The 26769-nt window shown below is 40.1% G+C and overlaps 2 protein-coding genes across 2 annotated transcripts in view; both read right to left on the bottom strand.

Annotated features, from left to right (window-relative positions):
- The window catches only part of LOC308063406 (macrophage mannose receptor 1-like), an 81093-nt gene extending 64783 nt beyond the window's left edge, over positions 1-16310 (bottom strand). Inside the window, exon 1 of the mRNA XM_080386333.1 lies at positions 1801-16310. Coding sequence (XP_080242459.1) covers positions 1801-1861 — 61 coding nt within the window. The 5' untranslated portion in view covers positions 1862-16310. The remainder of the gene's footprint in view (positions 1-1800) is intronic.
- A 5004-nt stretch (positions 16311-21314) lies between these two features.
- The window catches only part of STAM (signal transducing adaptor molecule), a 36532-nt gene continuing 31077 nt past the window's right edge, over positions 21315-26769 (bottom strand). Inside the window, exon 14 of the mRNA XM_080386343.1 lies at positions 21315-26398. Coding sequence (XP_080242469.1) covers positions 26149-26398 — 250 coding nt within the window. The 3' untranslated portion in view covers positions 21315-26148. The remainder of the gene's footprint in view (positions 26399-26769) is intronic.

A 26769-nucleotide genomic window follows, 5' to 3' on the forward strand; every position in this document is an offset into this window, starting at 1 on the left:
GGAGCAACTGTGGCTGAGACTGTAGTTGCAGGACTTCCTTCCCCTCAGGGTTGCTCCTGTTTCATCCACGACCATGCAGCAGACTCATAGCATGTTCCTGTATTGCTCTAGTTTACAGCTTTATTTCTGTGTTTGTTCTCCCTACTTGGACACCAAAGAGGAGTCCCATACAACGCTTCCCATGTGAGTTATTAGATAGCCTAGAAGAACATGAAACGAGTCAGGTATTTGTGCAATACTTTCTATGCCCTGCCATCTGTAAACACTTGATACCGCTCCTGTGAACACGATGTACCTGTAAAATGGGCTGAGCAGAATTACTCCTGTCACCATTAACTGTGTTCCACTATTCTGTAGCAACATTTGTTATATAGCTCCCATAACAGGATGCCATTCTTCATTATAGATGAGCTGTAGGTGGTACACTTAAAGGTCCACCACAGCATGATCATGAGTACTGCAGTCTTGGTACTTTGAATTACACCAATTTCTAACAGAGTAATCTGTATGTTGAAACTTAATCCTGAAAGGAGGTTCTTTAAAACGCATAGGAACACGCCAAGCACAGAAACCAACTTTACCATTATAACCCATTATGGGGGGATCTAGCATCTTTTCCTCAAATGTCCCAAGGAGATCCTAACGGATTTTTTCTCAGAGGCTTTCATTTTTCTTCGCCTACCACACTGTGACTATTTGCCTATCTCTGGCCCCAATTATAATCCAAAGAATTGTGCCAAGTACTGTAAAATCTCACTGACCAAGTATCTTTCCACAATAGATATTTCCAGCATGCCAAGGTAGCTTCATGTTCTGCAGCATTTGCAAACTAATCATAGATTATGCAAGTGTAAATCAAGAAATAACTTGTGAGGCACTAGCAGTGTTAAAGCAGTGATGGAGAGCACCAGAAGAGCACACCAAAAGCCAGGGCAGGTAGGGGGGAGTAATGAGGCAGCCATCAGGTAGGATGACTGTCTTCTCCACACAGACTCTTCTTACCAGATGGCCTGCGATGATTGCTGCTAATTACACAAAGCAAGAAGGGTTACAAGGTAGTGTCACGAAGTTTTGCTTCAGTAGACCTCAAACTGGAAGAGTGGAGGATGCTGAGAAGCTTTCAGGAAGGACAGATGCAAAACTTTCACTGCAGAATAGCTGTGTGATGCAAATCACAGTAATTCTAAGAGTAAGCAGGTGCAAGCCCCAGATTTCACTAAGAAACACAGCTTTCATCTGTTTTCACAATTCTAATCTGTATCAACACCTCAGCTACCTTAACACACACACACACACACCATGAAAGCCATCTGCTGAGAGCAGGTCCCCAGGCCCGTTAAAGACCAGAGGACTGGAGGAAAGGCAGAGCCCCAACACCAGGCCCTTCCACAAACCTCGGTGGTGAGAAGGTACCTGAGGGAAAGCTGAATGATGGTGTTCAATCGATCAGGGACTGAGCCCCCAGAGCGGTGGGGGAAACTGAGGCACTGCCAGTGGCAGCCCTCTTGGTGCCCACACCACCAGGGGCACCCGAAAGGCCGCCTCATGCACCGGGCAGCTTCATGCACCGGCACCGCGGGGTGCAGGCAAGGAGCGGGAGGCAGCTGGGGTGGGCAGCTGCCTGCCCCGCCGCATCGCGGCTCCCCTCAGGCAGCACCTAGGGGGTTAAAATGGCCGTGGTCTTCACCTGTGTGGGTGTTCCCTTCCCTCAAGCCCCAGGTCAGGCTGGGCTCGATGTCCGCCGCGACCCCACTCTTTTCTCGGCACGTCTCTTCCTGCACAGCCCCTGGGGGCACTTACCCAGCAGCGCACAAACCGGGGGGAGAAGTGCGAGGCGAAGCAGGAGCAGGGCGGGAGCCATCGCCGCGCCTCCGCCGGTGGCGCCCCGCCGCTGAGAGGAGCGGGCTTCCCGCGGGCAGGTCCTCCGCACTTGTGAAGGGCTGGTGGATCAGGGGAAAGCGCTGGACTCGAAATGATAAGGAAATATCCTGTCACATGGGGCGTTTTGAAATAACAGGAATTCGCTGTTCAAACTTTGCTTTCCTAAGCTGATTTTTTTTTTCCTTCCCCACCGCCAGCGGAGGGAAGAGCCTTCTTCCAGGCACACGCAGGTGATAAAGTGGTGATAGCTGAGAGGAGGGCTGTTGGTTGGTTTTTTTTCTTGTCGCTGTGGTAGTTCTTTTTTTTTTTTTTATCCCCTCCGCGGCCCCGTCAGCTTGCACGTGGATCAGTGGTTTGTTTTCTGAGAAAATCAGCCAAACCCGCGCCGGGGGAGCGGGACATCCCCCTCCTTTCTTTCCGAGGTGATCTCAAACAAAACCTCGCCGGAACGACCGGGTTTCTCCCGAGAGCGGGGACTGCAGAAGTGGCAGAGACCCGGTTTTGCGAAGCCGGGGTTTGGGCTGCGCCCCCTCCCCGCCGCCCATCCCTCCTCCCCCGCGGGCCAGCAGGTTGCTCCCGGGGCTCGGGGGCCGCAAGGAAGAGCCGGGAGGGACGCAGGGGCTGGAGAACTCTGAGGCATTTTCAGAGAGCCAATAAATGAAATTCGACAGATTTGTTTGTCGTTCTGACTGGGGTGGCTGTGTTTGCTGTTAACAGAATTTGAATCTTGCTCGGGAACGAGAATGTGGGGAAAACAGAACTTCGCCGCTAGCTGGGTTTTCACAGGCTGAAGCACCTACATGCAATGCAACAATCTTTCTGAAAAGGTGCCTTTACTGTACCATCCGCTTTGGGGGTTTTATGGCTTCTTGCTGTGCTGGGTAGGAGGCCCACTTCTGGGATCCCTGTGCTTTTTTTATTTTATTTTATTTTTTTCGGGGGGAGCAGCATGTTATTCCTTGGAGGCTGTTATCAATGTACCGTCTGAAGGGTCCCAAATGGATTGCAATCAGCAATCTACTGCTGTTTTACCTACAGAGGCTCTTGTATCATATGGGACTTACTGAGCACTGTGATACACCATAGATGAATTTGCGAAGCATGAAACCTGCCGTGTGTATGAAGTGTGTTGTACAGCAGCTCTCCTTGTACTGTCATTCTCTCAGAAATTTCTGGTAGGCATTGCAAATCTTCAAAAGCCTCCTTGCTGGAAGTTCTGGGTGGAAAAGTAGAGCACATCCAGGAAAACACTAATGTGAGCTTAGTATGGAAGGAGACAGGGCAAGGTCAGAAGGTACTTTGACAATATTATTAGAGGAGATGAAACAGTGAAGTCCAAGCTCATCTGGAGTCAATGATGAAACTCCCGTTAACATCAGAAGGGATTCCAGTCAGGCGCTTTAGCAGTGCTGGACCCTCCTGTGGACTACGTGCAGGGAGTGAAGAGGAAGTGCTCCACAATATCTCCTGACATCTGTGGACCCGTTGAAAGGTCAGGAACAGCCTGGCCCAGGGACAGGAGGTGGGAAGTATTTCAGCCATAATCAGCAATGTTCTGTGTTGTTATGTTGATGAATTCACATCTGGGAAATTTAATCTGTTGCTGCAGTATATGACAGATATTTATTATTTGCTAACTACTTGCAACGTCCTTTATGCTGAACAACTAAAAGATCCGAATGCTTGCACTGAGATTATTGCTAACTCAAATAATCACAGTACAGTTCAGAATTCCTCCATATTCCAGCACTAACACCTTCAAAATATTCAGGCATTCAATAAATTTATAAAAAGTGGTTTTAGAGGTAGAAGAAAAAATATTTTTCCAAGACACCTTAATTTTGTTTACATATTTCTTTCACTAGCAGTTAGCAACACCTGGAAGCCCAGGAAAGCATCTAGTGCTAGAAGGAGTAAGTCAGAAGATGGAAAATAATGCTGCTGCCCCAGCAGAATACTGTTACTTGTAAGACTGTCACTGAAAGTTTGGGGATTTGTGGTGTTCTTTTGGCCCAAGATAAAAAGAGAAGGGAAACACTGTGTGAAGTTCAGTTTCAGTGGAGGAAAGTATAACTGCCACAAAACTCTTTAGATTAAACCTAGGTGATTCAAACAGCAAAGGGGGCTGCACATAAAGTAAGTGCACGTGTGACACAAATAGGCAGAAAAATGAAAGTAAATAGATGAGTAGTTATACCTGTTCAGCAGTCAGTGACTATACCAGGAATGAGTTATACCCTGAAGTGACAGAAGGAACTGTATTAGGCCATTCTTGGAGATTCTCAAAACTGAACTGGACAAGGAGCTGAGCAACCTGATCTAAATTTCAAGTTAGCCCTGCTTTGGGGTGGCAGTCATACTACATGGTGACTTCCAGAGGTCCCTTAAAACCAAAAAGAGGCATCAGAAATACATACTTCCAAGACAAGTATTCCAGCCTTTCTTGGGATATATGCCTCACCAAATTAGCTCCCTTTCTGAGCTGAAAACTGTCTTTTTCTCATTTTCCCTTGCACACAGGGGAGAAACTGCCATTTCAAAGCCATTTTGACTGTGGGGGGTAGGTGTGTATATATATATATATATATATATATATATACCCCCTTTCTAAAGCAGCACAGGTCTAGGTGAGTTTATTCATATAGCCTCCATGTCCCATCTGCAGCATACTCCTCAACAACCATGTCTGATTCTGGCTTGCTCCTTGAGAATCATCACACAAATACATGAATTGTGCATTCTGATCTAACATAGTCCAAGGGAAAGATTGTCTCTCTTTTGAGACAAAAGGATTCAGCAGTCTCAGGCTACAGTGATTTCTAGGCAAATAGTTACCACAAGTCCCATTTGCTAAATAACATGATGGGACACATGCCCTAGATAGACATATGTTTTCATCTCTCTCTGTGGATAGCAAGCCAGCTGCCATTTACATTTGGAACAGAAAGGCCTAAATTCCTCTGAAACAGGTCAGACGCTCTCTACTTCTGACGCATCCAGTACTTGCAACTGGTGACTCTTCCAGGCAAAATACCCTGAAATCACAGTAGCCCTTCACTTTGATAGTCAACAGGAAGGTGTACATGAAATCGTATCCCGACCTGAAACATAATATGCCTAATTTGTTTGTGTTGAAGCAAAACAACTGGATTATTGTCTGTTCTTTCACATTTGCATCCAATATGTTTTTTGATGTTTCATCTGGGAACCTGTATCTCTCAGATGGCATTCAATACTTTTTTATACATTTCTAATGTTTGCGTGGACATATATAATAAACACATACTCAAGAACAAAATGCACATCATTTGTGTCTTCACTATTATCACAATACATATACTACATTAAGAAGCTATATAAACAAGACATTGAGCAGGGAAAGAAATAGAAATTGGCAAAGTTAATATTCCTCTTTATGCAAATCAGATTCCTTTGAAATGTTACTCAAGATTTGATTTTGATATTTCTGATTTCTAAAAACAAAATACAATAAAATGTTTTAGGAAGGAGAATGATCAAGGTTTTAACATCTGTCACCACAGAACCTTTACCTAGTAAAAGTCCCTTGAGGATATTAATATCACATACAATATTCACTTTAAATTCAACTAATGCAAGCTTCTTTCTGGGCTTTAAACTTAAAAAATATTTAAAATTCCAACATTTTGCCTTTACTGCAAAGCAAGAATGTCATTGTTCCTTGCATATACTTTAATTGCTTCATAAATATACATGGCTATTGGGAATGTATGTATACTTTCATGTTTTCTAACATTTCAAGTTCAGTTTATGCTTGATCCACACTATGAAAATAAAGAGAAATGTCCATGCCCTTGCATTTCTGGTTGCTTACAGCTACAAATTAGTGTCACCTGCATAGTTAAAAGCCGTGGCAAATACAGCCCAAAGTTTTCAGATGCTCAGGCCAAGTAAAAAATTCTAGAAGGCTTCTGCTTTCTGTCATCATAGAAAAGTCTCAAGCGGTAAAGGAGAGAAGATCCATGGCTGTAGAACACCCAGTGTGCCTACAAAGATCCTGTCATGTGCCTTTTATCAGTTCTAATTTGATTTTTCCATGGTATTCTACTATGTCATGTTTCAGAAACACATAGGTATCGGATTGTGGAGTGAGAACTGTTTCATATAAAATACAGATAAGGAATCCTTACATATAAGGTGTTTACATCTTAAAATTAGCATACTATGTTAGGGGCTACTTGGTGAATACAGCCGAGACTTACTTTTAGTGAAAGGACTTTTCCTTAGCAAGCCACTAGTGTAGCATATACACGATTTTTTATCTCAAAACCAGAAACTTTGTAAGGTATGTATTTCAGAGAATAGCCTGGAAAGCAAAAGTATTCTGCATAGGGACAGGGAGGAATGTAGCCATAAACTAGGCCACTTTCTAGCCACACACCAAGAAAAAAACACCTAGTTTCAACAGAGTCCAAAGATACCAAAGATTTTTGTATTGAAGGATTTCTTCCATGGGCATCATGAAGCCTTCCAGCATTAAGACACTGATGTTTGGAAGTTCTGCAATGGAAGAGGCTGATGACTTTCCCCTAGCTTAATTCTTCTTGAACGCTTGATATCCCAACCTACTTGTGAGATACCAGGTTGTAAATGCTTTCTCTCACAGTGCTTGCACAGCAGCAAGGGCTTTTCTGCTTCTCATGCTGCCCTGTCAGCGAGTTGGATGGGGGTTGGAAAGAAGCTGGGAGGGGACACAGCCAGGACAGCTGACCCCAACTGACCAAAGAGATATTCCACACTGCCTGATGTCACGCTCAGCAATAAAAGCTGGGGAAAGGAGGAGAAGGAAGGGGGGACATTTGGAGTTATGGCATCTGTCTTTCCAAGGCCCTGCTTCCCTTGGGAAGTAGCTGAATACCTGCCTACCAAGGGGAAGTAGTGGATGAATCCTTGTTTTGCTTTGCTTGTGCCTGGAGCTTTTTGCTTTACCTATTTAACTGTCTTTATCTCAACCCACAAGTTTTCTCACTTTTAACCTTCCAGTTCTCTGCCCAGCCCACTACAGTGGAGTGAGTGAGCCACTGCATGAGGCTTAGCTGCTGGCTGGGGTTAAACCACGACAGACACAGACTAAAACATTATTTAGGAGGATCATGTCAGGAATTTTACTATTTATACATTCTAATTAGTATAAAGAAGTCAGAGAATTTAGCTGTATTTAAACGGGAATCTTTCAGGAAGCCTTACAAGGAGTTAAAGTTAAGAGGGAAATCACAGAAAATGAACAGAAATCTTGAATTTTCTCTAAAAATTTTCAATGGCAGACAAACTAAATGTAACTATCAAATTGAGGGAAAATTACAGCACTGTTGCACATGAACTAAAAAAGCCAAGACACAAACCTATGGATGCTGACCAACAGCCACCTGAGCTGATTTCAAATGTAGCTAAGGCTGAACCAGGCACCTTTCCTCCATACAGGAGCCAGTAGAAAGAAGCATTATCGAAACTTTTCGCACTTTTTCATCTCTTGTCTTGGTTTGCAAGGCTTAAGCTCATCCTGTTGACTTCTGCAAGCATGTAGAAATAAGACAGCTAATAGGAACAGTGAACAAAACAGTGCATAAGTAAGATCCAGTTCAATACTGGTTTTACATACTATTATCTCAAAAAGAATTTGGCCACTGGTGAGAAAAAAAGAAAAGAAGAAAAAGAAGTAAAGCACTGCCAAGAAAGTAGATTCATTTTTTCTGTAATTACTTTAAATCCCACAAAAAAATCTCCTCTAAATCCCCAAATGTGTTCAGCCAACCTACACAACTCCTAAGACAGCAGTGCAATCATCCTAACCTCCCTTTGCTGTCAGTGGAAAGAAAGAGGAGCAATTTGGATCTCATACCTAATTTGAGCCTGGGCCTGCGTTCCTGCACAGGATAAATACATCATTGTGCTGAGTGGAGTAATAGAATAAATATTAAATCTGAATAACCATTTTGTTTTTCTTAAGGCAACACCTCAAGCCCTACATGCTTTTTTTTAAAAAAAAAACCACTTTTTAAACTACCTTTTTTAACTTCCAGTTGGGCAACATAAAGCAAATGGGATTCACTTCTCTATCGTCTGTCTACAACCCATGCCAGGTATCTGTTGTACAGGATGAGAATAGCTCACCACTGATTTGGGAGGTGAAGTACCTTAATTCACTCCCAGAACAGAATCTCTCAAACATGAAATCCACGCTACAAATTTTCTCCAGCCAGGAGGCAGAAAGGGAATGCCACTGGAGTAAGCATTGGTCGCTCTTCACAGTCAATATACTCAGTTTTCTCTCCCATTCTGTAATTATAAAGCACTCCTGTGTGGTAACTGTGGGAATTTGGTTTTAATTACAGCGCTCTCCATGGCGAAGAGCTGTACACAACCAGAGCAGTGGGACCCACGGTGCTGTTATCTGCACAAGAGACAGTTATAAAGCTCTGGGCTGCCATTTCTCATTTATCTAGGTGCCATGAGTCTTGTGATAAGACTACTTCTCAATTAATAAAATTAATACATATCTTAAATCCCTCACATAACTTTGCAAGTACACCAGTGGTCTCTAAGTTTTCTTTATGCATAATAATATCTAACTATGTGGATATTATTGCAGAGTCAATGCTCAGCAAAATTTGGAACTCAGTGGAAGCTGAGCAGAACACACCTTGAAATTAATGTAACACCATAACATGCTGATAACAGTTAATACTTTGGAGCTGTACACTCAGTTCTAGTTATTTATCATGGTTAAAAAGAGACACAGCAGAAATGTGGCAGTTCACAGATGAAGCAGTGTTTAATAAAGGATGAGGAGGTTTCCTTGCCAGGCAACAGTTTTTTTAGAAATGAAAGGCAAAAGTTGAGATATAATAGAGAAAGCAAAAGGGATAAATGGTACAGAGCTGGTTTGTCAGTCCTTTCTATTTGCCATATCATGGTACAAGCACAAAAAAATCCAGTTTAAATCAAAACCAACAGTCTTCATATCTATTTTCACTATCAACTCAAAATATAACCATAGACATAAGCTGTCAAAGAGGTCCCTTGAAGAACTGTCATGCTTCAAGATAGGAATAAATCACTGGGAAACGGTATTTAAGAAGAAACAACTTCTGACCAGGCTATGGAATCAACAAGTAACTGTGAGAGAGTCTGGGTTGGTTTTGTTTGCAGAGAAGAGGGTTATTTTGAGGCGTGTGTGGGTTTTGTTTGCAGAGAAGAGGGCTATTTTGAGGTGTGCGTGTTTGCTTGTTTTAACTCTACTTCACATAATCTAATTTTGGATGAAATCACAGGTGACTCTCCTTAACCGCAGATTTGATCCTGTCTCGCTGGAATAGGAATACTGTTGTATTGCTGTAAGTATGAAGAGGATACCCGAGAAATCTTTGTCATTCTTTTGGCAACTATTCTGTTGGGTAGTAGTTGAGCAACATTGCAATATTCTTATATTATTATAAATGAAATTCTACACCCATGATCAGTATACCAGTAAGTCTATGTCACCATGAATATTAATTCATGATGGTTACAGTAGTAAAGTACTGTAACACACACATGTGACAGAGCAGTTTTATTTGAAAAAAAAGGAAACAGGTTTCAGTGCGATTTCCCACGGCATTAAAAATTAGTTTTAAAAGGCACATATTTTTTGAAAAATGGATACTGTCCCTAATATCAGTCAGATTATTGTTAGAAAAGCTTAAATATATGCTAACCTCAAGTTTATGAAGTTTTACCCATGGTATAGGGTTTATCCATTGGCAGAATATTTGATTTTTGGAAGGAAATACACCTAATATCACTAAAGGCACAGAGAATTGCAGTTACATCTGTGATTTCAGTTCAAACTTCCTGTCTCATTCGATGAACTTAAGCCTGTGCTGTCTGGAGTTTTTTCCATGACTTTTGCAGAATTTAAAAATCTTTTTTCATCAGCAAATGAACTCAGTAAAACTGAAGTATCATGAAGTATTATATAAATTAAACAGTCACTGAGTACATATTATTGCATTTTCAGTATAGTAGGGAGAAAATGAAATTTTAATTTGGCAGAACATTGTTACATTTTATTCTAATTTCAACCACAAGATTTTTCTTTTGATAATGTTTCCTGCAGAACAGAATAGAACTTCCATTCCCCGGTTCTGTCTGTGCCAGAACAGACCAAGCATCCCTCCCAGAGATTGCCCTTTAGGCCAGCACCATGCTGCGATGGCCTGTGAGATGACCCTCTGCCCCACTACAGCTCGTCCTGTGTTTTGCTCATAAAGGTGCTACGTTCATCTCTTCTGAGAATGACCAAGATTGACAATGATGTTTTTATTTGACATTGTTTAGTCACCGAATAAGGCCATTTTGATTAGTCCAAAATTGTTTATGCATTCAGATGCAGTTCACCAAGTTTGTTTGAAAAGGAATCGTCATGCTGGATTCACAATACGGGATGACTCATTAGACCACAGCAGGGTGGATTAGATCTGGGCACGTGTACAGCGACGGATGCCTCCCACAGTAGATTTCAGATCTGTGCAGCACGTGTCCTGTCGCTGCAGCATCACCCAGGAACATCGCCAGTCCTGATGAACACGGAGTTTTCCACAAAGCCAGTCTCAAGTACCTAATTTAGTGATCCTGTAAATGTGTCACTTTATTCCTACTCTTACTTCCTTACCCCTGAAATGAGGTAGTTACTACTTTCCTCAACTTACTAGAGGAGAAAATATAGTGATGTGTATAGGGAGTACTGAATATAGTGACATTTATGAGCCAAAAAGTGACTGAGACAGTCTCTAAGCTATTCTACCCTCCAGCCTATTGCCTATGAAAAAAAAGCTGTGAAACGATTTTGTAGATCATGGTCTGAAGAGGTATGCGTGAAGGAGGATGACCTGCAAGACAGGGGTAGAGGGAGCAAGGCTGGTACTGTGTGTGTGGTGTGTGGGAGTAGTTCTGATGGAGGGAGCAGACCTCTGATGGAGGGGCTGGGATAATGCTGAGTGCTGCTGTGAGAAAGCACATGGTGAAAGAGAAGGCTGGGACTGGTGTAAAAGATACCTTGGGGCTAAATCCTCACCTGGATCTCAGGAGGCTGCTAGAATTGCAGTAACGAGCCTTCTTACTTCTTCATTCTGCTCATCCATAGCTGAACTTCAGGGCAGTGCTGCTCCAAGAGATAAACACCTTACCTCCCCTCGATGCAGTGTCTCCTGCACTAGGTCTTACTGGGAGAAGATAAAAAGAAGGCAGAAGTTTAAACTACTTGCTTCCTCTTACAAAGTTTTGATAATGTACGAGTGGTGAGTCTGTCTGCAAATCAAAATTTCTGGGAAATTCAACAGCCTTGCCTTGAATTTTGAGAAGTTTGGCAAGAGCTCCAAAGTTATTAAGAAATGCAGCAATATGCTGAACACGCAAACAGCACTAGCCTGCCCTGAAGAACCTGCCCTCTAAAACCAGCTGTGAACTAGTAGTGAAATGACAGACTGGCCAGAAGCATCCTAACGTAAGCTATCACTGCAGCTCTTCACTGAGCAGCGTTTTCAGCAGAAATGCCCTGGCATGAAAAAGCAGAGAAACTGAATCACCTTTTTCTCTCCTACTGGGAAGTGTTATGAGGAGTCAGAAAATCTCACACCGCCTCAAAGCCAAGCTGTACCTGTTGTATTCGTAAGGAAAACAGCCAATTTCACTGTTGACTTGTACAACTGGTTTCCTACTAAAAAAAAGATTTTTAAATCTTGAGATTTAAGTGAAATGCCTTGTACCACTCTGTAACAGACTCAACAGGCATTTCCCTCAGAATATTTATGAATATTGACTTTGTAAAATCTGAAAGGGAAGTAGTCCAGATTCCCGGGAGCTATGCCAAGAGATTTTTGAATCCAGGGAAACAGCACTCATGATGTGCAAACAGGGCTAGAATCCAGAGCTCCTGGAATTTAACCTCAGCTACCGGTTTTCTGTGTGTTCACAGAACGTGGTGCAGTCGCTGTGCGCCTTGTTTTTCACCAGTTTAAGGCATGCTGATGTAGCGTACTATGTAGGTCAATCAGTACTTATGATGACCACTCACAGGCAAGGTTGTAATGTTCCTCATGATAAAACTTGTTGGCAGAGAGAGTAATAAAGGACAATCATGAAAGCTTTCCTCAAACAGCAGGGAGCCAAATTCCAATGTCGTTCTGAAAACCATGTAGAAGACCAAAATGGTGGGCAACAGCACCCAGGCTGGGCCCTAGCTGAAAAATGTCCTACCCCACAAACTGATTCAGAGCATGGTACGGTACTATTTTCTGTGATCATTATATCCTTTATCTTGCACCAGCAGTGGGGATCAGCCCCCACGCATGTGGACATCGACAGCACTGTAGGACTGAGCAGCCTCATACACTCTCACTTTCTCTCTTACAAAATAGTCCTGTAACTCCCCCCTGGCCAAAAAGCAACGGTCCCGTCACTAGGAGAGCTTCAGCTTCTGTTCTTATACAGGTACAGGTTGTTTATAGGTGACTTGGACTCCAACTTTTCTAGGTATTTCCACAGACGGACAAGACATTCCTTACGTAACTCAAAGTAAAAAACAAAACAAAACAAAATCCCCAAACAACACACCAGAAAGAACATCCAATAAAAGGTAAAAGGTGCCTAGAGGAAAGGCATAATAATCCCAAACCAGGCAGGATTTGGGATTAGTTTTTTGCCTTTCCTGGTGTCTTGGCTAGGGATCAGCAAGAGATCAGCCACAGTCATGGCTGGATTATTTCGATGCCTCATTTCAGTGGGAGTTAGGCATCAAAATGACTTTGAAGATGTGAAACCTAGCTGTTGGTTTAATCCTAAACGTGAAGTCTCAAAACTGATCAAATGCCAGTTAAATCGGAAAAATTAGAATGGGAACAATTACTCTGATGGGTTAAGAACAGTTCTGTGATAGGGTAGGTTTTCCCCTTTTTAGACCACTCTTTTTGTCAAGACCAACATCTTTTCTGTAATTTGCCATCTTTACCATTTCACAGAAGAAACTTCTTAATATTTCAGAGCACTTCTGTCATTTCAAACAGTGAGAGTTCCTTAGCTAAAACATACTGATTTTTCATTAACTAGTAGTTGGCTGTGCTCTCTGCATTTAAACCCAGATTAGATTACCTCCACTAGGAACCCCAGAAATTAGATATCTGCAGCATTCAGTTCAGTACAAGAGTTCCAGATCCTCACAGCCTGTTTCTGAAGGTCCAACAGCAACTGTGCCATTTGTTATTTCAGCCAGTACAGCATGTAACTGCTCAGGCAAATGTATTGTGGCAGCCTGCCAAGCGATCCAGGCAGCAGTGACACAACAACTTCGTTCTCTCTCGTTTCATACTGACATTGTCATCTTATCTAAGTTTTCTGTAGAGCAACGGGTTTGAAATCATGAACGACTTAAAATATTTGTACTTTCTGGGAACTGCTTCCTTCTGCAGTATCAAATCATACCATTTGCTTTTTCTTCCTAAAATAAAAATACTCGCTTCAGCTCTATGCTGTATGGAGGGTTTGTACGGACTATTCTTCTCAGGAGTCCTGGCAGCTCTTCCTGCCTGTTATCTATGGCCAGAAGCGAGCTGATGTATCAGTTTTTACAGGAAACCAAATCAGCAAATGTCACACAGACAGCGAAGCAGGATATAGTAAACCATGCTCCATATATACATCCCATGCTTCCTTTAAGCTCTTAAAGCCAAGACCCGCGTGGCAAACAGCAGACGTAGGTATAGGGGGCAAAGCAAGCTGAAATGCTTCATAAATCATAAAAACTGATTTTCCCTATGAACTAGTCAGTGCAAATGTAAGCAATTGAAGATGAACACTGAAGTGCTCAGGATATCATGTGCCATAGAAGTCAGGATACTGTCCAAAAAGATTTGCCTATATATCCTTCATTTTTGTTTGTTTTAATAATTTTGCTAGGTGAAGTACTTAACTAATGCACCCAAAGCAGGAAACTTCTGTAAGCCTCTTGACATTACAGAACACGCCATAATTCTGATTTCACTCAGAGCCCTGGCTTGCTTTACATCTTTTATAACACAGAGCTCACTTTTTACACAGACTGAAAATACTGCTTTGTTTACAGACAGTTGAGGTTTTCTATGGATGAATCCTCTCTATACAAAACATGCACGTCCTAGAAACAAAGTTGTATCACGGCAGACTCATATATTTGCACAGTCGCCTTCCTTCTTTGTCTTTCCCGATTGCATCATCCACCTCAAATACTAATTTGCTTTTTTCTTTCATTCTCTCCACAGCTCATGTTCTTGAGACCCTACCCCACGTGTCATGCCCAATTCAAGTGAAGCCAACGCTTGACAAATTTGGCAGTGAAGTACTAAGAAAAGAAATTTCATCACAGTCTCTTGCTTGTCATTGCAATCCCAAATTACAACATCACCCAAAAAGGTTGACTAATATATTCCATGTTTTACCACAAATACCTTCAATAGCTGCCCTTTCTGTTCTTTTCTGCAAGACGAGTACTAAAAGTAAAAAATAAAACAGGCCAAATACCTGTAGTGAGCTATGGAAAACAAGTCTGGTTTACCTGAGAAATTCAAACAAAATTAAGTATTTTGGGGTAATTATGAAAGGCTAGATCTCCAGTGAAGATCTGTTTCATAGCACAAAATACATTACAGTCTTGCAGTGGAAGTCACAGCCAATGAAAGATGAAAGAACTGGTGAAGCAAAGATGCCTATCCATGCAAGGCACATGATAGAAGTGACAACTTTATCAATCACAGCCTCCACCTATCAAAGAAGCTAAAGACCCTCGCTTACCCTTCCCAAATGAAACACGAACTCTTTAGGCTTGCACTGCTGATACTGATCTTATGCAGGACTGATTTTTATTTTTAAAATAAATTAACCCAAGATTACTGTGCCTCAAGTGGCCAAGACCATTTTTTCTTCCCAAGGGACAATTTAAAACTTTGTGCCCCCGACGGAAATAGACAAGAACTAGGAAATCTTGACATTGTGGTAAACTCAGTGCACAAGGTGGGCTTAAATATGTGATTAATATGTGGACAATGCTACAGCTGTCCTGGAGGATCCCAGGGCTTAGGAGGAAATCATGAAAAAGCGAGTTTTTGCAGACCTTGTTGATAAGAAAAATTCTAAAACCTACAGGATTTACTGCTGTAGAACATACAGTAGGGCTGCTGATAAAAACCAGTCTGCTGTTAACAAACCAGGAGGTCATATTCCTTAATACATCAGTGGGATATTAAAAAAAAAAATTGCATATCTAGGAGGTCAACAATATTTTTCCTGACTGCTGCCTACATGTGAAACTGTGTTGCAACTGCAGTAGGAATGTTTTGCTATTAGTAAGGATACAGAAAATTAACTCCACAGGGCATCCACCAGCCAGCATCTAAGACCTTCCAGTCCCTTGTTTAGGACGAACAAGTGTGCAGTGCCACATTCAGCTTCCAAAACACTAATGTGAAGTCACGCCTCTGGTGTCATCCCTTTGCACACCACTAGCCCAGGATATGGAGGTCCCCGTGAGCACGGCTATTTGGATCTGGATATGCTGAAACACATCCAGGGAACTTGTGGTGTTTATCCTGCTTTTTATCAAAAATATGAACCGAAAGCAGTAATGGTCAGAGCTGCTTCTTATTTGGTTAAATCTCCAACGCAAAGGTCTGCCAGAAAAAGAGAGAGGAGTTCCAAGGACTGAATACAGTCAGCATCAGATAGGTAAGGCAAGAGGCTATAAGAGGCTAAACTGACATTATTCTACAAAATTCCTATAGATAATGGGGACGTTATCAATGTCCAGACACTTTCAGATTCAGCGCATGCTCAAACTGTTTAAACAAAACTATTCCCTTTGAACTTGGAGGAGAGAGAACTTCAAAGTACCCATTAGTGTTCCGAAGCATTTTAAAAAACAAACTGAGTAAAGAAAACAGCCAGAAACAAGTCAAGTGATCATAAACTGCAACGATGGCAACAAGATTCCTGGCAGACCACAGGTGGATTTTGCAGCAAATCTTCAATAGTGAACTGTCATTTCCAAATACTGAGGTGAGCTGTGCATCACACACCCGGCTGCAGCCTGAAAGATGTGCTGGGAACTGAGACCAGCACAGCTGAGGATTGTTAGGATAAAAATGAAAGGAAAATGCAGACATAGGAAGGAGTAGGAAGTAAGACAGAAAATAGGAGGAAAATGTCAAGATCACCATGTTTTTATGTGCAACAGAGTTATCGATTGATTTGAAGAGCCAATACAAATGGTAGAGCGAAAAGACTCACTTTTCCCAACTAATACGAAAAAATAACAAAAAAAGGTTGCTGAAAGAGGCTTGTTAAATAGAGTATTTTGAAGAGCAGCATGGACACTCCCAACATGATTGCAAATGTCCTGCACTTGGAGGCAACTCCCAGCTAAAAGAGAATCTGATTTGTAAAATAGAGTCAGAAATGGGTCCATGTAAACTCTGTTTTAAAAAAATAAAACATTAAAATTACCCAAAATAATAGAAAAATATGAGGAGGAAACAGATTAATAACATAAATACCATGATAAAAATACAGAAACATACTGGATTATGCTTAAGTGGAAATTCTTACAAGGTCTGTTACAAATTCCACTTCTTAATAGAGCTGGCTAATTAGGCAGACAGACATTTCCGTCAGAATATTGTGTTCAGCACAGTACAACACTTCAAAAACAATTACTTCCAAAGGAAAGCATTTACTTTTAAGCACTTACATCTGTTCTACTTACTCTACTTAAATGGTACAATTAAATAATTGGAATAGCATTTATTTTCAAGGATGAGGCCAGGACATGTCAAAGAGGATAGTCCCAGCAGCACTGACAGCCTGACTTGTTCTTGGAAAAGTTTAGTCTTCATCTACCTGTGTGGTAAAAATTGCCGCCGTTAAGAAATGTTTAAAAAGTTACCATTTCTAGCTACTTGGAATTTGTGTGCTCATATTAATGCACTGTAGAATTAAGAAAGTACTTTATGTTCAAAACAATCCACGGTGTTCTGGAAGTACATCCCTGTTTGTCGGAAATTTAGAAACTTTTTTTTTCCCCAGGAATTTGCAGAAACAGCCCATGTTCTTGAAGGACATGCTTTCACTTTGGAAGATATAAATGAACACCTGAAAAATCCAGACACAAACTTTGATAAATGCAGGGCTGGAATAGACTACTCTTACACTATTAACTCCTACATTCCCCGCCTCCTCCCCCATCCATCCATCATACGAAGGCCTTAGTGACAAACCAGAGTTCAAAGAATGTACAGTCTCTAGCAGAGACAAACGAGACTGCAAAAGCCGTTAAGTGCATGATCTAGTTGGAATGAAAGCTGCAATCATCTCTGGGGTTCTATAAGCATCATTAAATTCTTGAAAGCAACACACAATGTATAGTGAACCACCCATAAAAGTTTACAATGGACTTGCCACGCATACTAAAGTAATTGCCTTTCTGAATCCTGTAATGGATAAAAATAGCAAATAGGATGCAACTATCAGCTTGTATCATTAAAATGTTCAGAACTAAACCCTGGTCCACAAGAACAGAGGTGCCCTTTTCCTGGCTCGAAACCTGGACAATTCTCTTGTGAAACTGTACTACTGATGAACAAAAAATAAAATGAATCAGAAAAATGGTGATTCAAAGTTAATAACAAGGTGCTATGAGAAGAATATGCTGTAGGCTAAAGTGGCATTACAGAGACTTGAAAAATAAAAAGCCCAAATACAGCAGTTGTGTGACTGAGCTGGTGAGGAGGGAGAGAACGAACTTCAGAGGTTAAAGAGCAGAACTGTCTGCACTTCAGAAAACAATTTAAAGGCTCCACAAAATACCTGTATTATTGTGGAAGGAAGATTTGCAGCATAGAAATGTCCAAATATAGAAATGTATATACATATGTAATAAATTAAATTTATTGTTTACTAACCATTAGTATTTGCAGGCATGCTTACTGTGAGGATCAAGTATGAGAAAGCATATGAAACGAGGAGAAAACCATTAGGAAACATACAGTATATGGAACTGGTTGAATATACATCTACAGGAGAGCTGGGATTTGGATTCTTTACATTGCTGCTGCTGAGCTCCAGGGTCCCGCTGACTGCTGCTCAGCTCCCTGCTGGTTACAGATACACCGTTAATTGCTTGCTACCTACTATCTGTCCTGAACAAAGAAACTAAAGCAACAAACCTGGTGTCAGTTCGAGCTTCATGGATAGACAAATTCAAGGGAGTTTAGTTCTTGCAAAAAGCAAAATTAGGAATTGGTTTGAGCAACCAAGGCAAATCGCTGCACCCTGAAACCCTGGGAGGAACAGCTAACATTTACAGGAAGCCTTGATTATCCAGAAGGTAAGAGGTGCTCCAGAGTAGAAAGCATGTCTGTTTTGAGAGAGAACAAGCTTACTAAGATAAATTACCAAAGTAAAATTACTGTTAAGTAAGCAGGAGAAGTTTTAAAAGTTACTAATGCTGAATCCCACTTGAGTGTCATTATCCACACAAGCAGATAACATAAATAATGATTCCACAGAAGATGCAAGAAATTTGTCACAAAGTGACAATTTTGGACTTTGTTAAAGCAAAAGAATTCTTCACTATTTGTTTTTCCTCACCACACCTGGAGGAAACAGAGCCCTCTGAACAAACACACACCCCCAGCAAAAGTCTTTTGGACAACACCTATGGTTTCTCTGAAAACATCCATTTGAATGTTTCAGTAGCACATTTAGTGCGGTGGTTGGTACTGGCCCTGCGTTCTTACACAGTTCCACAGAACCGTAACTTCTCTGTCCCTGGCTGAGCTGAGACTTCTATTGTTCTTACATGAACCACCGTATTTTTATGTAAATGATCAAATCACCTATATTCCTCAGGCCGCATGGTTGTTTCTTGCAGGATTTGCCTAAATGAACTCTGCCACAATTCTTCAGCACCAGCTATAAGAGTATGTCACCAGAGGAACAAAGAAAAATCCTAATTTGGGGAAATTTTCACAAGTCTAAAAGACATTAAAACCAAGGGATCTGAATGTTCACACTCCTTTGTGAGGCACAGTAAATTGGGACAGTCTGACACACCGACTGCCAAAAGGAAGCACATCTGCATAATCCACAAATACCTGAGGATGCATGAGTCATCGGGGCGAGCCATCGCAGCTCGTTAGAAATAGATTCCAGTGTGATTTCACTAGCAGGCAGGGCAGGTTTGTTTGCTTATTAGGAAATCAGGCTTAGAAAAGTGCTATAGAATACAGTGTATAAAATGAAGTGGCCCAGGCATGAATACATTGAAGGGTTCCATTTCTTGCTAAGTTTGCTTCCTATAGCCAGAGATGGTAAACAGGGACACTGACCAGTCCAATGAGTTTCTACTACTGAACAGTGTCACACCAGGTGCAGGCTTCACCAACCACACGTTCCTGCTGGATTCACCACCTCTATGAGGAGGGTCCAAAGCACAATTGCAAAGGCAGTACACGTCACCCGTCTTGGGAACATGGGCCATAAACACGAGCCTGCACTGATCTTAGAAATCAAGGGTGCATGCATGGGAACAGGCTGCCCAGGGAGGTGGTGTTATCACCATACCTGGAAGTGTTAAAAAAAACCCTCACATGTAGATGTGGTGCTTAAGGGACATGGTTTAGTGGTGGACTTTGGCACAACCGACTGGGTTAAGGGCTGACTTGATGATCTTAAAGGTCTTCGCCAACGTAAATGACTCTATGACTCAAAACTCATGTTTAACAGGGTTAAGCAAAATCAAAGCGAAATAGGAGGTGCTACAATCACTATATTCCTTGTATTTTATAGCAGCTCAAGAGATTGTACTCCAAGATGCTCTCAACCTGCAACTGGAAATACATATATTTGCCTTCCCCCACCCCGCCCCCAATATGATTTTCTGTATTATCGCATGTTGTGCATTTAATACTCTCGGCACTGATACGAATTTTAAGTGCAAATCAGCCTTAATCAGTTTCTCCACAGGTGCTCTCACAATGTCTTATTTCTCATTTCCTGCTTAAAACACAGATCACAATCAGTATCGATCGGAATGGTCTTGTCTTAAAATAATCCAGAGAATTTAAATTTAGAAACATTGTGATCCTGCAGAATAGCATAAGATTTTGAAAAGCAGCTGCAATAGTAAGACAATGCATTAAGGTCACCTTCGTAATGCAACATGAAGTGACTGCTATGAAGAGAGATTACATATGAACCAGTTCATTGAAGTTTAAGTTAAGATAGTTGGTTTGATCCCCTTAAACACACTGATGCTTATTTTTCACCTGTTGCCAAGATTCATGGCAGCAGATTTTACAATAAGTTTTAAACACTATGGAACAAACTCTCAAACTGTATTTACATCATAGGCATCTCAACAGAACACACTCTGCCCAACAGAGAGGGAAGTAAAGAAAACTCAGTATTAATTCCCTGTCCCAAATCAGAGATGTTTCATTTCTACACTATCTGTAGGAGTTTCAATTCTGTCAACTCAATTGATATTCTCTTGAAACATAGAAATTATACTTAAGTAACACACAGCCCACATAATCACTTATCCTAAAGGTGTTTGGTTCATGTTTTTAGGAAGAGACTCTAAGAACAGGCCAAACTGATCATCATCTGCCCACTGCTCCCCAAGTCCCATGGAGATCTCAGATGCCTACATTGGTTTAAGCAAGAAACCAATAAAGTCTGACATTGTTTTAAGAACACAGCATACATCTCTCAAGACTATCAAGTTTCAACTGTAACAGTATTTTAAGCAGTAATGTGGACTCAAGAACCAGGCTTTAGCCTGATCGTCAGCTCACATAGATCAAACCACCAAGTTTTATGCTACTTTGTGTTACTGTCAACAGAAATGGAATTAACTGTCAAACAACTGTGTAAATTAACTGACAAGCTGCCAGTAGTATTTGCTTATTGATCTGTAAGCACATATATAATTACACTATACAGGTACAGTTTTCATTTGTTCTTTTCCACCCCTGTAAAATATTCATGCTGTATTTCTTACCAAAAGAAAGAGGACACGCAGCATACTTGAAATAAGATGTACAATCTTATGTATTACTTTGGTTTTAGCTGAAGGGAGTTAATGACAGATTAAAAATTTTAGAAGTACTAATCTATGTGTAAGCACCATACAAAAAAAAAAAAAAAAAAACACCAACCCCCCCCCCCAAAAAAAAAACCAACCCACAACCCAAACAAAAAAAAACCCTACCAGAACAACCACAACCCCATCTCTTCCCTACCTGCCTATTGCATCTCCAAGTCCTTCCAGCAAAAGAAGTCCTTTTCTGATTATTCTTCCATGAAATTTATAAATTGACTTTGCAGCGTAATGAACTAAATACTCCAACTTTAATATTTTGCATTCATACCAAAAACAATAAACAATTTTTACAAATAGTGTTATTTACTAAAACAATTCTTGTACAACAGTGCAGTATATCTAAATATATACATATGCCAACATCAAAGGGAGCATCAAAACAAACAAAACCAAAAATGCACTTCGCTACTGTGTACACTTTATTAAAACCAAAGCAGACTGCAGCAGGCTTCTTTTCTTTTTCATGACAAAAATTATTTGGATTTCCAGAAGGACATGCAGGATAGAACAAAAACGCCTACCACCTTTTTGCCAAGGTAGCAGAATGAAAAGTGAACTTTAAATCTGCAATTTTACATAGTAGGAAATGGAATGCTCTTAAACACAAACATCCTTATTTAAGAAACAGGCTTCAAAAATGTACATAGTGTTTTTTACATATTGAAGCAAAAAAGTCCAAATGTCAAGGCCTTCCCATGTTTTATTTGTTGGATATGTGCTGGATAGTATACACATGAAGGTTAATACTCTTCATTGCAGCTGAAAATGAAAAAGGACTAGCTGTAGTGTAGAGTCGGTCAGCTTTACTAAGATTGAATAACAGAGTAAAAAATGATTCTGCCTGCTGTTAGCAACAGAGGTTTTTGTACTTTTACTTCGCCTTTTTCTTTAAAAAAATCTCCTCCCAGTTTTTAACTGGAAAACTTATGCTCCCGTGTTCTTCAAAACAGATACATACATCTTCTCCAAAGGAATCTGCAGTTACGTAACCCAAAGCGCCATTGTAGCTGCTGTAATTAGAGATGTTCTTTTTCATTCTGTCTGTGAAATCCAGCAGACAAGGTGTAAGACTTTTATATTTAACGACTGCACAGACATCTTTGAAATATGAGTGAAAAATAAGGTGATATTAGAGAATATACTAAAAAAGTTGGAGAATGAGGTATTAAGCAGTTCTCCAGTGTAAATCTGATGTTCCTGCCATCTAAATGAAATCAGAGAACTATAATAGCAGCCTAGACTTGGTCAGCAAAATATGTACGCGCTACTAAAAGCAAATTTATCTCCTTTGTTGCATCTAAGCATTTGCAATCTGACAGTTTTCTCTGAAGTTCTGGTTACTCAAATTCATTTCAGCTCCCTCTGCTTCAAAATTCACGAACAGTAGCTATACCATGAGGGCAATATGCTGTTCCACACCTGTTGAGAAGCATGCAGTAATTTGTTTATTTTGTTCCTTTTTACTGCTGTTTGTATGTCCTTTGGCTGGTGACATTAAACACACATCTACATGGGTGCCAGTGACTAAACAGAGATGGGTAAATACGTTGCCACTGTTCCTGCAGCTGCCCACTGTGGAACACACTGCCATGACATCAGCGTAGCAAATTTTAACACACTGCCTCAGTTATTTTTCCTGGGATGCTTTACAGTAAGTCTTGACATCTTTGTTATGTGCACATAAATTGAGATGATACACATAGGTAAACAAGCTTTGTTTATAGAAGTGAAATGCACAGAAGGCACTTTCCACAGTTTGCTCCAGTTCACGATAACCAAGCCACTAAAAAAAACCCTTCTGAAGTTAATTAACATTTTTGTAGTCCTTCATAAAAGGGTTAAATAACAAAGTGTTATATAAAACATTATGAAAACATTTTAGCTTTTCATTGACAATTTACATGTAAAGAAACAAGACATTCAAAAATTAGGTCTTCTATTGGAACATGAATAACACAGCATTTCCAAGGATTATTAACTTTCAAATAGATTAACTTCCTGAAACTTTATTTGCTAAAAAGTTTTTCCATACAGCAGCTGTACATGTACTTTCCCCCTCACCCAGATTTCAGTGTTCAATACCATAGTAAGACAGAACGTATGTGAACTTAGTCAAAACAATGCATACATGAGGAATCTCAGAATAAATCACAGCAGAGAAGCACCAGCAATGGCATCTCCAGGTTCATGACACCAAACCAGCAGAGGAGTACTCAAATATAATTGCTGAATTATCATTTAGAAAGTATACAAGAGGATGAGTGAAGGAACCAGTGCAATGACAGCACCTAGCAAGGTAGGAGGAGGCATCACTTTAGAGCATCTAGCACATGGGACACAACCAAGCGAGATGGCAAAATTATATTTTCTGATAAATAAAAATAATCAACTTGAAGTAACACAGCTCCAAATTTAATCTAATCTGAAAAACGCATCTGAAATGGGAAACATAGGATGCAACAGAACTGCTAAAACTCTGAACCTTAACACCTAGTGATCTACTGCACCAACCGTGGACAATGAAAACAGATTTTAAGTCAACTAAAATTCACAACTTGTTACAGGAGATAACTTAGACCAGTGACTCTAACAAAGGCGTGAAGAAAATAAAAATTAAAAGCATCCACCTTTTTTTCACAGCTTTCATTATACTGAATTTATAGTGGTGTTGCATTTTAGAAAGTTGGTTTTGGTCATGATGAACACAAATGAAAGGTGATTTTGACTTTCTGAAAGATGGGTAAAATGCCCAAAATAAGTTGGAAAGCAGACTTAAAATACACCCAAGTTTTCAGTGTTCAAAGGAGAAACCAGTAACGAGCATTTCTGTGTGTTAATGAAAGACTACTTCAAAAATTTTAAAAACTAAGATAAATTAGTAACAAAAAATATATTTGTTGAGTCATTTCTGTATAGAGATTCCATAGGCCCTTAGCAGGGAACATGTGACCACCTAAGAATATACATAGTCAATGCCAGCTGGACAATTTTGTGTAGAAGTTACACTCTTCCATACACACTGCTTCTCTGGTTTTGGAATAAGGTACCTAAAGGATACAGAACACTATCTAAATTATACTACATGCTCTTTCTAAAGAAAACCACCTCTTTGATCTATAAAAAATTATCTATGACACAGTATCTTGGATTATTATTTCTTTTTTAGTATTTCCTTTCAAATTCCACATACTTTTTTTATGACACCAAGTGCTGAAGTAATGACAGTTTGTAAGGGTGCTTAAGAATTCTAGAGAAAAAAAATATGTGAAAATACTAGTACCAAAACTGCCAGTTGGCTAGAACATCCCCGACTGGAACACATCAGCTATAAGCGCGTTGTAACCACCCCAGTTAGAAGTTATGCAAAGCAGTCATCTGAAAGCGTTAAAAGCAAAACACCGGTGTCTATGAAAACAGTGAAACAAAGACATGTTAGGTAACTGCAAACAGATGCAGGAGTGTATGCGATAATTGAGGTCAGCTTATAGTATAATGTACAATGGCAACATTTAATTCCAGAAGCATCACACTAAAATATAGTACACAAAAGCAAACAATTTCTGACACATACACTAACAAGACTGAAAACATGGATCTGATGTTGAAGCTATCTAGTATTGCTCTAAGTGGAAACAGAGTCAATGGAAGAGATGAGGAAACCAGGATGCATTAATAGATTGAATACAAATGCAAAAGTTACAACACTCTTTGTACAAGAAACTCTGAACAAGAATATCTAAAATGCTGCCTTCAATTGCCATGTTCCTTTTGCAGCACCTCAGCTATAGAAAGAAAATATCATGCCTTAAAGAGCCACCTGGCTAAGTTACTGAGAAATGCAAGGGTTTAAAATAGGCTAATGCATGCTGCTGCAGAAGAGAATCCGAAGCAACCTGAAAGTGAATGAAAATAAGATGACTCATAAACTATTCATACTGTAGAAGGGCTAATAAACTCAAATGGTACAACTGGAAATTGAAACAGATGTTTAAGGCAGAAGTGTCTGTGTAAGAACAGTAAGCACAACAAATTGCTAAGCAAGGCCACAAGAGATAAAATAAAGCCCTGAAGGTTTGTTCAGCAAAGTGACTTAAATGTCCATAATTCTCCATGTTCTAATTAAGAAGACTTGAATAAAGTAGTGTCATTCATGTTGTGTGTTCCAGTTTAAAACTCCATCGTTTCTCTTCCAACTCAATTCCTCTGTCTTTGGTGTAATCTCTACCAACACACATAGAATACAGTTCTGGTTCTCACCATAGAAAACAACATGGAAAAAATAAATTACATGCTTCTCATGATAAAATGCAAGATCCTGTTCTGTTGCATGGTCCCACGATATGTTTAGCAGCCTCTGAATAGTAGGTTTTAGTTATTAATTATATCTGAAGCAGAATCATAATTTGCTGTTATCCCCCCAAATCACTTACTAGTTTACTAGTTTACTTTGGTAGATAAGCCATCTAATAGTCATGATACACTTGTGTTCAATTCAAAAAGTATTGAAACCTAGACTCAGATAAGTTTGTAAATTCATATATAGATCTTAGCTTGTAAGTGTAACCATGATATGCAGGATTATCAGAAATACATCACATCTGTCATAAAACTAGACAAAACTATGAAACATGGTTGTCAGTTCATGATTAAAATAAAATAGTAAATTATTTTTAAACATTGTGTTAAATATATTCACATGATCACCATAGCTATACAAAATGGCCACTATTGCAATCACACACTATATGTACATAACATATATGCCACAACAGTTTGCAAGTGTTGAGTTTTCACAGACTAGCCAATTTTACCAGACATAAATAATCTTGTACCAATTTTTAGGCATTTTAAAAGGAATTAAATGTCCTTAATATATCTGTTCCTCTGCAAAATTAAAAAAAAAAAATCCTAAAAAGTCAGTGCAAATTGAACTTGTTCACCAAGATAGATTCTTATTAAGCTGAGGATAAACAAAGTTGAAGAGATTAAAGGAAGAAACTCATAGAACTGCCAACTGCCTTCAGCAGAGGTTACAGAAGATTAGGAATCAGAAGTCCTGGATCCTATAGCAGAGCCTTCTGTGAGTAACTATGCTGTTGTTGTTGAGGTGGTGGAGGCTGTGGTTGTTGTGGAGGTGTTTGTTGACTGCCTGCTGTCTGTGGCAGAGGTGTTGATGCTAAGTTATAGTTTGGCACCTGGGACATACTAGTTCCAGCATTTTGATAAGCAGCAACATCAACAGTAGCAGGTGGCGGACTATACACTGAAGCCTGGTTAGAGTAAGTATTTCCAGCAACAGAGCCAACCATTGCACTGGGGAGGGAAAAAAAATAAATAAATTGAAGTTGAATTAACAAGCCATTTACCAAGAGAACAGCAACACTTTATCACTGCTTCAGCTGTTCTTTATATACACACAAAATCCTCCTAAATCTGGACACCTTGCATATTTAATACTGTAGCCAATGAATTTTCCAATTAGAACTCAAACACACTCCTCAGATTTAAACACACCTCCCTGTGAATCTGTACTTTGCTTTATTTTCATGGAGCCCCATCTACTTTCCATTCTGCTTATCGAAAAAACCAAAATCCGACCAACCATTTTAAATAGCAAAACAAGAATTATGCAGAAGCTCAGTATATCAATATATGTCTTACCACTGCAAATAAGTAACTTTGGG

The sequence above is a fragment of the Falco punctatus genome (assembly GCF_963210335.1).
Source record: "Falco punctatus genome assembly, chromosome: 4".
NCBI lineage: Eukaryota > Metazoa > Chordata > Aves > Falconiformes > Falconidae > Falco > Falco punctatus.